General features: G+C 48.3%; 1 protein-coding gene across 1 annotated transcript; it reads right to left on the bottom strand.

Moving 5' to 3' along the window:
* Positions 1-7,091: 7,091 nt before the first annotated feature.
* On the bottom strand, positions 7,092-11,930 carry LOC126183327 (uncharacterized). The gene is made up of 2 exons (XM_049925189.1): positions 11,794-11,930; positions 7,092-9,437 (listed from the first exon to the last, which is right to left on the bottom strand). The coding sequence occupies exon 2, from the start codon at positions 9,430-9,432 to the stop codon at positions 7,882-7,884; it is 1,551 nt and encodes a 516-aa protein (XP_049781146.1). The 5' UTR covers positions 9,433-9,437; positions 11,794-11,930; the 3' UTR covers positions 7,092-7,881.
* Between the last annotated feature and the right edge of the window lie 4,329 nt (positions 11,931-16,259).

The raw sequence follows: 16,259 nt of genomic DNA, 5'->3' as shown, positions 1-16,259 counted from the left end.
AATACTTTATTTTCTTCGTATTTTATTTTTATTCAACTGGGAAGAGGTGTAAGACAAGGTTGTTGTTTATCACCAACACTGTTCAATATATATCTGGAGGAAATTATTAAGAAAGTTTTGATGGAGGGAGAGGAGTTTGTATAGGGGATCGGAGAGTGGAGTGTATAAGATTTGCAGACGACATGGTTGTCTTCATTGACCTTGACAAGGCTTTTGACTGTGTCAGATGGGAAAAACTGATGGAAATCGTAAGGAAACTTGGAGTTGACTGAAGGTATAGACGGCTAATTAGAAATTTATATTTGAACCAGAGGGAAAGAGTAAGAATAGGAGGTGTGATGAGTGAAGAAATTGAACTGGGAAGAGGTGTAAGACAAGGTTGTTGTTTATCACCAACACTGTTCAGTATATATCCGGAGGAAATTATTAGCGAAATTTTTGATGGAAGGAGAGGAGTTTGTATAGGGGAGCCGGAGTGTGGAGTGTATAAGATTTGCAGACGACATGGTAGTGATGGCAGAGAGTGCAACAGACATGGAACAAATGTTAGATGATCTAAACACAAAATTAGAAGAATATGGAATGAAGATTAACAAAAGGAAAACGAAAAGCATGGTAACTGGAGGAAAGAGTAGAAAATGCGGTATGAAAATAGCGGGAGAGTAAACAGACCAAGTGATTTGTATTGCTTAACAGAAATTAGAAAAAGATTTGCAATGGCAAAAGAAGAATTCAAAAGGAAACAGAAAGTGCTTTGTGGACCACTAAACAAAGATCTGAGGAAAAGATTTGCCAAACGTTACATCTGGAGTATAGCACTATATGGTTCGGAGACCTGGACATTGAGGAAGGAATATGAAAGGAGGCACTAGAGATGTGGATACGCAGAAGAATGGAAAAAGTGAAATGGAAAGACCGAGTAAGGAATGAAGAAGTATTAAGAAGAGTTAGAGAAGAAAGAAACATGCTGAAAGTCATCAGAAAGAGAAAACGGAACTGGATTGGACATTTTTGAGGAGGGACTGTTTATTGAAGGAAGGAATAGAAGAAATGGTGGAGGGAAAAAGGGAAAGAGGATAAAGAAGATGTCAAATGCTGGACAATGTCAAAGGAGGCAAATATTCAAAAATGAAAAGGCTGGCTATGGACAGACAAAAGTGGAAGGGGCTTAACCCGTGACAAGACCTGCGGTAAGGCAGAATACCATACTACTACTTATTTTTATTGTACTTTTTTTTTTAATTTTTCCATGTCAAATTTGTATTCCGACATCTTTCACACTGATGAGCCAAAAAGTCAAAACCATACCTCACCAGGAGATTCAGTGCTGTCTGGTGGCGTTGCCGGCAGGTAACGCGGTTAGGAAAATACGATGGTTGACCAACAAAGACAGAGACTGATTTTTTCCTGTAGCTTCCATGATAGTTTCCTATCTCTACCATGAATGTTTGAAAAGTGCGGTTTTTTACGTATAATGTCCATAGGCGGCAGCTCTCTCTTATTGGTAGAATGATAGTAATGCTCTGTTTTGTAGACGCTATTTGTGTTTGGCATACCAAACAATGGAGGTGAGCCGGCCGGAGTGGCTGAGCGGTTCTAGGTGCTTCAGTCTGGAACCGATCGACGGCTACGGTCGCAGGTTCGAGTCCTGCCTCGGGCATGGATGTGTGTGATGTCCTTAGGTTAGTTAGGTTTAAGTAGTTCTAAGTTCTAGAAGACTGAAGACCTCAGATGTTGAGTCCCATAGTGCTCAGAGCCATTTGAACCACTTTTTCGTTCCCTCTGCAGGGAAAGTGATCGTGATCATATTTTTTGACTGTGATGGGTTAATTTACCAGCATGCAGTTCTCCTTCTCACTACTGCTACAGCAGCATATTACACTTCAGTACTGGCTAAACTTTGGAAGCACGTTGCAAGGAAACGACCACAACTTTCTCAGAAATGTTCAAATGTGCGTGAGTTTCTAAGGGATCAAATTGCTGAGGTCATCGGTCCCTACACTAACACACTACTTAAACTAACTTAAACTAATGTATGCTAAGAACAAAACACAAACACACATACCCGAGGGAGGACTCGAACCTCCGACTGGAGGGGCCGCGCAATCCGTGACATGGCGCCTCAAACCGCGCGGCCACTCCGCACGGCAATGTTCTCAGATTGGGTGGCGAATTCATCATATCAATGAACAGCCTGACATCGCAAATCATATCACGCAGTTTCTGGCTCAGTTCAACATTGTCTGTCTGCAGTATCCTCCTTATAGCCCCGACCTTGCAACCTGTGACTTTTTTTAAATTCCCGTCACAGAAGGCAAAGCTTCGGGACATTCGATTTGAGAACTCTGAAGCACTGCTCAAGAAACGTGAAGCGATTCTCACGGACCTGACAAAGAACGGCCTGCTCCATGTGTTTGAGGACTGGTAGAGACACTATAAAAAGTGTATTCAAGTTGAAAAAGAACATGTAAATATTGAAATGGAGTGGCAAACGTGTATAAAAAATTACACTACTGACCATTAAAATTGCTACACCTCGAAGATGACGTGCTACAGACACGAAATTTAACCGTCAGGAAGAAGATGCTGTGATATGCAAATGATTAGCTTTTCAGAGCTACCGTCACGTTTCCAACTTTGATAAAGGTCGGATTGTGTCCTATCGCGATTGCGGTTCATCGTATCGCGACATTGGTGCTCGCGTTGGTCGAGATCCAATGACTGTTAGCAGAATATGGAATCGGTGGGTTCAGGAGGGTAATACGGAACGCCGTGCTGGATCCCAACGGCCTCGTATCACTAGCAGTCGAGATGACAGGCATCTTAACCGCATGTCTGTAACGGATCGTGCAGCCACGTCTAGATCCCTGAGTCAGCAGATGGGGACGTTTGCAAGACAACAACCATATGCACGAACAGTTCGGCGACGTTTGCAGCAGCATGGACTATCAGCTCGGAGACCGTGGCTGCAGTTACCCTTGACAGACAGGAGCGCCTGCGATGGTGTACTCAACGACGAACCTGGGTGCACGAATGGCAAAACGTCATTTTTTCGGATGAATAAAGGTTCTGTTTACAGCATCATGATGGTCGCATCCGTGTTTGGCGACATCGCGATGAACGCACATTGGAAGCCTGTATTCGTAATCGCCATACTGGCGTATCACCCGTCGTGATGGTATGAGTTGCCATTGGTTACACATCTCGGCCACCTCTTGTTCGCGTTGACGGCACTTTGAACAGTGGACGTTACATTTCAGATGTGTTACGACCTGTGGCTCTACCCTTCATTCGATCCCTGCGAAACCCTACATTTCAGCAGGATAATGCACGACCGCATGTTGCAGGTCCTGTACGGGCCTTTCTGGATACAGAAAATGTTCGACTACTGCCCTGGCCAGCACATTCACTAGATCTCTCACCAACTGAAGACGTCTGGTCAATGGGGGCCGAGCAACTGGCTCGTCACAATACGCCAGTCACTACCCTTGATGAACTGTGGTATCGTGTTGAAGCTGCGTGGGCAGCTGTACCTGTATACGCCATCCAAGCTCTGTTTGGCTCAATGCCCAGGCGTAACAATGCCGTTATTACGGCCAGAGGTGGTTGTTCTGGGTACCGATTTCTCAGGATCTATGCACCCAAATTGTGTGGAAATGTAATCACATGTCAGTTATAGTATAATATATTTGTCCAACGAATACCCGTTTATCATCTGCATTTCTTCTTGGTGCAGCAATTTTAATGGCCAGTAGTGTAGTCTAAGTCTTTGTCGATCGGCCCTCGTACGTAAGAGGAGCAGAGACGTAGAGGAAATCGTTCTAGCGAAGATACGGGTCACAAATAGGGAAACCCTCTGACATAAGCGACTTTGACAAGGGGCGTCTTGTTACGGCTTCTGCGAACGAACATCACGAAAGCAGCGAAGCTGCTACTGTCGTGAACATCTATGGAAAGTGGTTGAAGTACGTTGAGACCGCGGTTAGACGACAGGATATTGGACGTCCACGTATCACCACAGAACGTGGGGGCGTAAGCTTTTCCGCTATGTAAAGCAATATAGGTGGTGATCTGTGGTAGGTCAGGTCTGACAACAGAGTACAATTATTTCGGAGTACGTCGTTCAGCGCACATTGTTACTTAATTTTAGGGAAGTGTGTGACATGTGCGTAGATATATAGCGCCTCTTACTTGCGAAAACCTAACAAGGAGTTGTCGAATCCATGCCACGCAGAATTACTGCTGTATTTGGTGACGCAGGAGGATCTACACTGTGTTAAGCAGATGGTCATAATATTTTGGTTCATTAGTGTATATTATGTGAATCGTTTGAAACGCCAAGTTCTAAAATATAAGCCTCACACATAGCTACAACAGTCGTCAATACTGATCCAAAGACTTATCTGGAGGTAGGCCACTCCAAAACAGTTACTCAGTATCGTTGTCGATTTCTAGAAGTGTATTGCTAGACTTAGCCCCCACTGTGAAAGTACGAACAATTACTGATAACGTGTGCAACAGAAAACAGGAGGTCTACCGTAACTTTAATGAGTTAGTTTGCAAGTTTACGTAAAAAAACAAGACGAAGGGCCTTGATGCAGACAAAACCAGTCAGGTCACTAAGCCACGCCTAGCGCGTGCTCCTGAGCCAATATGCACGACCTGGGGCCCCGGTAGTGTGCCTTTCTCTTGGAGTGAGCAGTGCTGGGATCGAACCTGTTTCCCCGGCTCCCAGTTCACTCAGACAACATAGCTTCGAGCAGTATTACGACAGCGCGGGAACGGACAACAGCTTATCTAGCGAAGGCAAACAGCTTGACCTCGAATATTTTCCACGAGGAGTTGTTCGCATCCAGATCCTTTCATCTGTAATGATTAGTTGATATTACTGCAAGATCATTCTTATTGAATTCCGTGTTCAATATAATTCATTCTTCAAAAGGGCAGAAAAACCGGCTAAAGCATTTGTTTGTCTTTTAGTGTAGGACAGCATGCGACAACTGGACTTAACCAGCTTTCAAATAATTCAAGAATGGAACTTGAACCTAGAGATAGTTTTGGACCATAGAATTCGAATCCAGCCTTTTAGAGCTGCACCGCAAATGAGACTGCACCACACCTGTCTGATTACCATTGGAAGCATGGGTAACGGTAACATGGGTAATGGTGGAAAATAATAGACGGTCTACCTCTTCTCCAGCATCCTAGATAGTGGATCACTGTCCAACGGGCGAAAGAGAGGAAAAATGGTTGTAATTTTGAAACCATGTAAACCAACTGACCACCCTGAAAGTTTCAGACCAGTTTCCCTTTTGAGCTGTACTCATAAACTCTTGCAGGGGCTCATTTATAATAGAATTAGCTACTTCGTTCTGGAACATATCCCAGCTGAGCAAGTGACTTTCAGGCCACAGGAAAGTTGCTGTGACCAGATACTGGCCCTAACAACTTTCATGGAGGCTGGTTTCCAAGAAAACGTGAAGACATATGTCGCGTTCATAGACCCAACCGTCGCATGTGACACAGTCTAGAGAAAAGGGACAATATACAAATTACTAAAAACAATACGATGCCGAAAAACTGTAACTCTCATCAACACCATGATAAAAAATAGATATTTCGGTGTTTTATTGCTAGAAAATGTGAGCAAAGAGAGGAAATTGAGTAATGGTCTACCACAGGGCACCGTCTTAGCCCATGTATCTCTGATCTCCTCAATACCCGATCAACAAAATTCTGCTACGCGGACGATATAGCTCTTGCTTATAGAATCAAGGATCTTGGAGACGCGTAGACAATTCTTACAGAAGATCTAGCCGTTACGAGATCCTATTTTAGAACAACAAACAAGCTAACGCGGAGCTCAGAGTGAAGCTTAACGGAAACACTCTTTGCCATAACTAGTTCCCTAAGTACCTTGGTGTCACCTTTGACCGCTTTCTTTTACACAGAAAATCTTTTGATAATGCTTCTCTCAAGATAAAAACTCGTAACAATAGTATTCAAAAATTGTGTGGAATGACATGAGGAGCTTCAGACGAAGTAGACTCCGTTCAAGAAACCCACCGTTACGTTAAGCAACTCTAGTGGCCAGTAATACCGGTATGAGGGACCTGTGGGATCAGAACTGTCAACTTATTGAAAATCCTGAAGAGCGTGAGTGGTTCCGAAAGTATAATTGTGATGCTGCTGACACAGAACTCTACAGAAAACTATGGGTCAAATTGAAGAGCTCGGACTGGGCATGGACGATGTGCAGACTCTCTTTACAATTAGGGTGCTACAGAGTCTCCGATTTGTGACAGTGGGCCTCCGTACTAGACAATCAAGCACATTAAAGATGAATGCCCCTTGGGTTCCTATCAGGGGAGCTGGAGCGACCTCATGAAAGCTGATGATATAGCTCTTATATTGATTAGGAACTTAGATATTGACATTTAGTTAGTTTTATATGTAGTTTTGTCTTTCTGCGTTCTTGTTATATACATATACTAACGTCATACACCTATATTTTTAAACTGCACCTGAGCCATACGAATAAATAAATGAAAAACATTGGAAGCTAGTGTGCTCACTAAGTAGTCTTCGATAGCAGTAAGTTTTGCAGCTTGGAACAAAATAGTAAAGGATTTTAGGTTCACTGGCGTTGATTGTCATTTTACTCTGCAAAAAATGTTTTACCGTTACTGGTATCTGGTTTAAAGAAATAGGCGAACTAGGTGATCAGAGCAAACACCTTCAGCAGAGAAAACAACTGACTTACTAATTTCCACCAAAAATTTGTGCTACTCACCTTACTTTCGGCGATCGTATGCGCATTACCAGCAGGTTCTGAGAATGCTCTTGCACGTTTTATGTCAAAAGTCTGCAGTAAACTGAGCTGTCGTAAAGCAGGAATGGTGAAAGAGAATAATCTGGCAACGAATAACGGGTTATTTAGGTAGCCATAGTTTGTTCTGTCAGTAATGTAGTAAAGGAGAAATCTGCAAGTGATTTATTATTTTAGCATTATGCATATACATTTGACTTAGACAAAAAATATGGGATGCCGGATAAGGAATGTGGCAGGGTGAATAAAATTCTAACACAGATAGTCACAAATTTGCTTTATTTTCATTGTAATGTATATAAATAAACACTAATATCACTTCAGTATCGTTCTCATGTGTTGTGCAGTAAAAAAAGTTTGACACGCATTCACACAGATATTAAAACTGGTAAGAATATTTTTTTTTCCTACTTACGGTGATGCTGGGGGAACTTAACGCGAAAAAGGTTCGAGACGGGCGTAGTGTGAAGAATTTACAATAAGTAGGTCTGTATAAAGGAAGAGCTAGAATATTTTTGTAGGCACAGTGAAATAGTACATACAGTACTCCCAGAACAGTTGCTGCATTTAGCGGATCCACAGTGGGCAAGAAAAGCGCGACGAATCGACATGGCAAGGTTTGGCGATAGTGTGTGTGTGTGTGTGTGTGTGTGTGTGTGTGTGTAGGAGAGGGGAACGACAGATGCTCTGACGCCTGGGACATTACAGTCGAAGAGAAAAAAGGAGGAGAAAATCTCGGCAGACTTCAGATATTGGAGGCTGCGGATTTTTCCTTAGTAGAATTGTAGTGTCGACTTACGGTCTTCGAGGAAGATCTTTATACTGACTCGTATAGATTGCTACGCGCGAGACTGGCAGATTTAGCGAAAGAGATTCAGTTGTCAGGGAATGTTTCTCGTGTAGTGATTTTCATTAGATCTCGGTGTTACTACAGAAAAGGAAATGCGTCTCCGCACACGAGTGTGTGCTGTGGCCGTCTGGGAGTATTCGGAAGAGGGAAGTGAAAGACCGCCGTGTGGTGTGTGAGGTTGCGGCGGCAGTGGGAGGCACGCTCAGTGGTAGAGACCGACGGGCACGGCGGCGTGGGCGATGGTCTTGCCCAGCACGGGCACCGTGGTGGGCACCCTGGCGATGTCCTGGCGCAGCGTCTTGAACACCGTGGGCGTGTTGACGGCGACGCGGTGCAGCTTGGTGACGGGCTCGATCACGTCGACTTCCTGCAGGGTCTCGATGGGACGGGACACGACGACGCGCCGGGTGGAGACGCGCTCACCTGCGGGGGCGGCGAAGGCCGGCGCGGGCGTGGCGGACAGCACGCGCGCGCGCACGTTGCCCGCGTCGCCCACGGGAGCGCCGGCGGGTCCGGCGCGGCCGAAGCCCACCTCGGTAACGCCGCCGCGCGCCGTCAGCAGCTGGATGAGGCGCTGCTGGTTAGCCTGGTTCTCCTCGGGGTGGATGGAGCGCAGGGACGGCACCACGTCGGGGCCGGCCAGCGGCTGAGCGCGCGCGATCTGCTCCAGGGGGGCGCCGTTGGTGCGGATCTCGGGCTGCGGCGACGGCAGGGGGCCGGCGGCCTGGTGCTGGGCGGCTGCGGCGGCGCGCTGCTGGGCCTCGTACTGCTGCTGCTGCTGCTGCTGCTGCTGCTGCGCGGCCGCGCGCTGCTGGGCCTCGTACTGCTGCTGCTGAGCCGCCGCGCGCTGCTGGGCCTCGTACTGCTGCTGCTGAGCAGCTGCGCGCTGCTGAGCCTCGTACTGCTGCTGGGCGGCGGCCGCGCGCTGCTGCGACTCGTACTGCTGCTGGGCGGCTGCCGCGGCCCTAGCCGAGAACTCGGGGTTCTCTACCGAGATCGAGTCGTCGCTCTCGAACTGCGCGGGAGCTCCGGGGGCGGGGCCGCCCGGGCCGGGGTAGGCGCCCAGAACGGGGGCGGGCGTCGAGGACACGAACACGGGGGCGGGGGTGGCGGCCACGACCGGAGCGTAGGCGGGGCCGGCGGCGACGGCGGCGGGGGCGGCGACGGCTGGGCCGGCGGCGACGGCGGCTCCCGGTCCCACGGGGCTGACGACGGTGGGTCCGCGCTGCAGCCGGCTGGTAGGCTCGTCCAGCTCCACCAGAGCGGAGCCCGCGGGCCTGATCACGACGCGCTCCTCGATGTCGTAGAACTGCTTCTGGATGGCCGGCCGGCGCACCTCGAACTTGCGGGTGGCCACGGCCGGGTGGGCGACGTCGATCTGCTGCTGCACGACGCCGGGCTGCGCCTCGATGCGGGTGACGGGCACGTCGGCCACGCCGGGCACGTGGTGCACCGTGGGCACGGCCACGGGGGCGGCGGCGTAACCGACGGCGGCGGGGGCGGCGGCGGCGTAACCGACGGCGGCGGGGGCGGCGGCGGCGTAGCCCACGGCGGCGGGGGCGGCGGCGGCGTAGCCCACGGCGGCGGGGCCGGCTGCGGCGTAGCCCACGGGACCGGCGGCCAGGCCGGCGGGCGCGGGGCCGTTCAGGTAGGTGACTCCGGCAGGGTTGAGGAAGGGCAGGCGCACTGCCACCTGGCTCACGCCTCCCAGAACCACGTGCAGCGCCGCGGCGACGATGATCAGGTACCTCATGGCTCCTGCAAAGCCGAACGCTCACTTCACTCAGATGTTCAAATCTTATGGGACTTAACTGCTAAGGTCATCAGTCCCTAACCTTACACACTATTTAACTTAAATTATCCTAAAGACAAACACATACACCCGTGCCCGAAGGAGGACTCGAACCTCCGCCGGGACCAGGCGCACAGTCCGTGACTGCAGCGCCCCAGATCGCTCGGCTAATCCCGCGCGGCTCACTTTATTACACATTCTACACAAACCTGCAGCTGCAAAAAGGTACAGAGCAAAAAACGTGTGCGAAGAAACTATTCGCCTAAAACAAATGTGGGAAAGGAAATAAAATCGATATCGCAGTACCCAAACGCGAATTTAAACCGTAGTCCTCCATTTCAGTATCCTAACAACTACGCTGCTATTCTAGGCCATAGGAAGAAGCAGTGTAATCTCTATGCATACCTTTGAGATATGATGTACACAGTACTGGAATAAAGATCCTGTACTTTCTCACCCGTGTACCTATCAGCAACTGCAGTTCGCCTCCTTCGCCGAGAGGGGAGAGAGAGAGAGAAAGACCGAGCGAGGTGGCGCAGTGGTTAGCACACTGGACTCGCATTCGGGAGGACGACGGTTCAATCCCGCGTCCGGCCATTCTGATTTAGGTTTTCCGTGATTTCCCTAGATCACTTCAGACAAATGCCGGGATGGTTCCTTCGAAAGGGCACGGCCGATTTCCTTCCCCGTCCTTCCCTAATCCGAGCTTGTGCTCCGTCTCTAATGACCTCGTTGTCGACGGGACGTTAAACACTAATCTCCTTCTCCTCGAGAGGCGAGAGCGTCTGACTGTCATGTAAGGGGCCTGGGTTCGACTCTTGGCCAGGTCGGATATTTTCTAAGCTCGGGAGCTGGTCGTCTTCACCATCATTTCATCATCATCGACACGCAAGTCTCCCAACGTGACGTCAACTAAAATGTTTGCAACTTGGCGGCCGAATTTCCCCGTGTGGGGACTCCCGACCTGAACGCCATACGATCATTTCATTTTTCACCGAGTAATGCAGACTGTCTTAAGGAACTTTAGCTCTTCTACTCTGATAAATTTTGTGCAGTCTCCTTCAAATAGCGCAGTATAGCAGAGTTGCATTTTGCCCGTCTTTGATCTGCGTTTTCTAGTCCTCTGTAGCTTATCCCGTGCGATAACGGGGCGGTTTCTTACGAAAAATGACGGTCGTTCCTTACCTATTTTCTTTCGTAGCAGCCACGCATTTTTAGCCACCGTATAGCTTAAAAAGCTTTATATTCGCACTTGGCATCAGAGGGGTTCTAGACTCTGTAAGTGTATTTCTGAACCCATATGAACGACTGAGCCAAGCACGTACTTTTCGGTATTATGTTGTTGGCTTATAATTTCATATAGTATAAATTTTTCTTTTATTTCGAGAGCAAAAACTGTTGTACTTTACCCCGATTGTCATTGCGATAGTGGAAATGAACTACTAACATAAAAAGTTCTCTCCAGGTTTTTTGCATTCGTTGGACGTGATATCAAAGAAAATCGAATAAATATCCTTAGAGATGTAATAGACGAGTGAAACTTGTCATCTGGTCACTGTGTAGGGTACATTTTTCGAAGTCCCGATTCCCTCTCTCTTATTTTTGTCCCGAGGAGACGGAAACCGCTACTACGAAACCTCATTCCGTATTGACCGGAAATGCGTTTTGCGGACGAAATAAACGGTGGGAGATCCTCAGAATATGACTAGGTTTCTCACAATCGCTAAACACGTGGTGGAGCAAAATCGGGTGCACGTTAATTGGTCCATCGTATCCCGTTTCGTGTTACGAAATTCTCCAGACTAATTTACACATACTGCAGTGCTAGTTCACTAGAACGCAATAAAAAATTGACCAACAGCTGAGTTCGGCGAACTGGAAGTTACCGCACCCCGAGAAGGCTTGCCCATAAGATGTCCTACATTTTCTGGGTCACTTTCGAACCGACACCTGTGCGAACAAGTGGCCAGCGACAGGAATTAACACTTAATGCAATAACCGCATTTAAAGTAGGATGAACAGTATCCGTCCGTCGACGGCGAAACGACGATGTCCAGTACCGTCACCGTCATACACAAAAAAAGATCGTGCTCAGAAGGGGTCAGCGGAGGCACGTCGCGAGTGACGTAACGATCGTCCCTCGCGGTAACGCAGTTCCGGTTAAGCGATCGAAAGCACTGGCAAAACTGCAAGACGAACCGGGCCGCAGCATCGCAACACTGAAATTCGGAGTCCTCGGCGGCGGAATGGCCGAAGCGAGCGAGCGGGCCGGGTTCGCCTTCCAGCCGAGCTGTACGAGAAGCTGGACGGCACAGAACTCACCACTTGGTGCGAGCTACTGCTGGAAGCCCACGAGTGAATGTGACGGTGGTGCGGTGCGCTCAACTTTTATACGCACCCGTGACCCCTCCCGCGCCACTGCCCCCCTCTCGCGGCGCGTTGCATCCATTAGAACTGGGTCGCCAGCGACAACGGCACCCGCTGCTGCCCGGACTGGTTGGCCAAGGCGCCGCTGCCGAGACCACGCCTACGGGACAGCTGAGCGGTGAAAGGCCCGCCGCCGCGGCGTCGCGCGTATGCCGCGCAGGTAGCGTAACGCCGCCCGCGAAATGGAAAGCGGAAGAAAGTCCATCAATGGAGCGTCTCCAGATCACGACACGCGCCTCGCGCCCGCCCTCCACCTGCTGTCTGACCGTCCGGGATGCGAACCGAGTACCTCGCGAACTGGTCACCTGTGCAGATGTGACCTGTCCGTTTTTTTCCCACCCAGTTCACGCAGGGGGTGCGAGCATATACATCGATGTACGGTCAAATGAACGTGTAGTAACAGTAATGACATTTTTCCAATCTACATCTAGATCTACATACCGGGTGATCAAAAAGTCAGTATCAATTTGAAAACTTAATAAACCACGGAATAATGTAGATAGAGAGGTTAATTAAGACACACATGCTTGGAATAACATGGGGTTTTATTAGAACCAAAAACAAACAAAGTTGACAAAATGTCAGACAGCGCTGGACAGCAAAACGTCAGTAACTGCTACCGCGATGGGTGAGAGGTACGCCGATATGTTACAGAATCGCATCATCCCCAGCCTGGCTGATAAACACCTGCTGGAACGTACGATGTTTATGCAGGATGGCGCTCCACCCCATATTGCTAGACGCGTGGAAGATATCTTGCGCGCGTCGTTTGGTGATGATCGTGTGCTCAAAAAAAAAAAAAATTGCTCTGAGAACTATGCGACTTAACTTCTGAGGTCATCAGTCGCCTAGAACTTAGAACTAATTAAACCTAACTAACCTAAGGACATCACACACATCCATGCCCGAGGCAGGATTCGAACCTGCGAGCGTAGCGGTCGCTCGGCTCCAGACTGTAGCGCCTAGAACCGCACGGCCACTCCGGCCGGCATCGTGTGCTCAGCCGCCACTTTCGTCGTGCTTGGCCTCCCAGGTCCCCAGACCTCAGTCCGTGCGATTATTGGCTTTGGGGTTACCTGAAGTCGCAAGTGTATCGTGATCGACCGACATCTCTAGGGATGCTGAAAGACAACATCCCACGCCAATGCCTCACCATCACTCCGGACATGCTTTACAGTGCTGTTCACAACATTATTCCTCGACTACAGCTATTGTTGAGTAATGATGGTGGACATATTGAGCATTTCCTGTAAAGAACATCATCTTTGCTTTGTCTTACTTTGTTATGCTAATTATTGCTATTCTCGTCAGATGAAGCGCCATCTGTCGGACATTTTTGAACTTTTGTATTTTTGTTTTTTTGGTTCTAATAAAACCACATGTCATCCCAAGCATGTGTGTCAATTTGTACCTCTCTATCTACATTATTCCGTGATTTATTCAGTTTTCAAATTTATACTGACTTTTTTAACACCCGGTATATACTCCGCTAGCCACCAAGCGGTGTGTGGCGGAGGGCACAAGTCGCGCCAAAGTCATATTCCCTCCATTCTGTTCCACTCTCGGATTGCGCTCGGGAAAAACGACTGTCTGAACGCCTCAGTACGAGCTCTAATTTCCCTTATCTTTGAATGGTGATCATTGGGCAGTTTGAAAGTTGGTGGTAATAATATATGCTCTACATCCTCGGCGAAGATCGGACTTCGGAATCTAGTGAGCAGCCCCTTCCGTTTAGCGAGTCGTCTATCTGCAAGTGTATCCCACTTCAAACTTTCTGTGAGATTTGTAACGCTCTCACAAAGGCAATCATGATGTAATCCATTGCTGGTGATTAAAATAACACCACTATGCAGGCGGCAAGCAAGAAACGCCACGCCAGATCGACGTGAAATGTACATGCTTGGATATGCAAGTTATTAGCATTTCAGCACAACCGCACAATGCAGATAGGAGTAACGCCATCTCTATTCTGTATAAAGGGTGTTAAAAAAAAAAAAAACCACGCGACCGCTACGGTCGCCGGTTCGAATCCTGCCTCGGGCATGGATGTGTGTGATGTCCTTAGGTTAGTTAGGTTTAAGTAGTTCTAAGTTGTAGGGGACTGATGGCCTCAGATGTTAAGTCCCATAGTGCCCAGAGCCACTTTTTTTGTTAAAAAAACATATTTTGAGAGCTCTAAAATGCTTACCTTAACAGCTAAGAGCACTTGCTCACCTTCGCTACTGTGAAACACCTCTTCTACTGAACAAGTGCTCATAGTTATGTACTTTAGAGCCCATATTTACAGCACATTTTTTTCTTGTTTTGATTCATACTTCCATCTCTGAAATATGGAATACTAGGCGTTTCAGTCCGGAACCGCGCGACTGCTACGGTCGCAGGTTCGAATCCTGCCTCGGGTATGGATGTGTGTGATGTCCTTAGGTTGATTAGGTTTAAGTAGTTCTAAGTTCTAGGGGACTGATGACCTCAGATGTTAAGTCTCATAGTGCTCAGAGCCATTTGAACAATTTTTTTCTTCGGTGCCTAGACTTACACACTACTTAAACTAACTTACTCCTTCATTCGTGTATCCTCAAAACGCTGCTTGTACGCCAGAGTACGATCCAGAGTGATCCCTATATATTTTGGATGGGTCATGTTTACTAATTGTATTCCTTGCCATTCGAGACGTGCGTGATTGTTGGTTTCTTATCGGAAGATAGTGTCGTGCCTCGTGTCAGAAGGCGAAACATCTACCAACATGTGTAGAAATTCGTCAGTGGGACGATTGTGACCTATCGAGACTGCGATTTATTTTCCGTGATATTGCTGCTCGCATAGGCGGGATCCCATGATTCTCATGCGAATATGGAAGCGATGTGTTAGGAGGGTGATAACGTCGTGCAGGGTCTTCATCGGCTCCGAGCGACTAGCGCCTGTGGGGACAGTGATATTGCTCGCTCGGACATGCGGGATTGTGCAGCTATGTCACCTACCTTGAGTCAGGGAATGGGCTTCTTTGGAACAAGACAGGTGTCCACACGGACAGGGTAATTGGCTCTGAGCACTATGGGACTTAACATCTGAGGACATCAGTCCCCTATAACTTAGAACTACTTAAACCCAACTAACCTAAGGACATCACACACATCCATGCCCGAGGCAGGATTCGAACCTGCGATCGTAGCGGTCGCGCGGTTTTAGACTGAAGCGCCTAGAACCGCTCGGCCGCACCGGCCGGCACACGGACAGGGTGGCGACGTCTGGATCAACACAGACTGTTAGCACGGTGGTTATTATTACGGCTTCCCTTGATGGAGATGATGTTTGGTGTGTGGGCCCTCAACTGCAGTCATCAGCGCCCGTACAAAGTCACAATTTTCATACAGTCTAATTTTTTTCACAGTCCTGTCTAGCCACTGTCACGAATGACGATGATGATGAAATGATGAAGACAACACAAACACCCAGTGCCCGGTCAGAAAAAATCCTCAACCCTGCTTCCCTTGACACTGAAACAGAGACAATTGAGACTGATGCGCCGAACGGCAACACTGGGCTCACGGGTATTTCAAAGTCGTCTCTTCAGACGAGTCGCGGTCTTGCCTATAGCATCGCGCTGGATGTATCCTCGTGTGGAGGCTTCGAGGAGAACGAATGCTGCCGGTACTTGTCACCATCATTCGAGTCTGTCATCTGGCGTGATAGAATGTGTGCTACTGGATACCTAACACGATCACCTCTGGTAATTTGGACAGCAGGCGTTACATTTACGACGTATTAGGTCCAGTGGCTGTACACTACCTTCGAGGTAAACCGTGACATCATATTTCAACAAAATAACGCAAGGCCGCATGTTGCCAGTGCTGTCCAGACCTACCTGATTCAGAGGTTCGACTGTTGCCAAGGCCACTTCGTCCTGATCTCTCACCCATTGAAAACAACTGGTCATGGATTGCTGAAACACAGGCAGGACTCTACTCTCCATCCACTATGATCGATGAACTTACTACAGTCGATGAACTTTGACACAGAGCGGAAGCATCGTGGAATGACACATCGGTTTCTGTCATCCAAGCACAGTTATCCTCGATATGCACTGCGGTTAAAGCCAGTGTTGCTTCCAGAGGAGGCAACTCTGTGCACTAAATTACGCACCCTTATATACCTACGATGTAATCATGTACGCATATTATTGCTGCTATACATTGGCCACACTATGATAAAAATTTTGTTATTTAAAATTCTTCCTGGTGTTGCAGTTTTTACGGACAGCAGTGTACGTATTAAGACCTCTTATTGTTAACGTCATACGGGGTGCTCGACGTTTGAGAATGGTGGCGGCATATCTACTTTGGGTTTGTTTTGTGTCAGCGTAC

This window comes from Schistocerca cancellata, chromosome 4 (assembly GCF_023864275.1).
Source record: "Schistocerca cancellata isolate TAMUIC-IGC-003103 chromosome 4, iqSchCanc2.1, whole genome shotgun sequence".
In the NCBI taxonomy this organism is placed as follows: domain Eukaryota; kingdom Metazoa; phylum Arthropoda; class Insecta; order Orthoptera; family Acrididae; genus Schistocerca; species Schistocerca cancellata.
This window is presented reverse-complemented; position numbering and strand designations above follow the sequence as displayed.

Bases quoted from the DNA above. Each gene is read 5' to 3' on its own strand.
- LOC126183327 (XM_049925189.1), bottom strand. From the start codon at position 9,432: ATGAGGTACCTGATCATCGTCGCCGCGGCGCTGCACGTGGTTCTGGGA.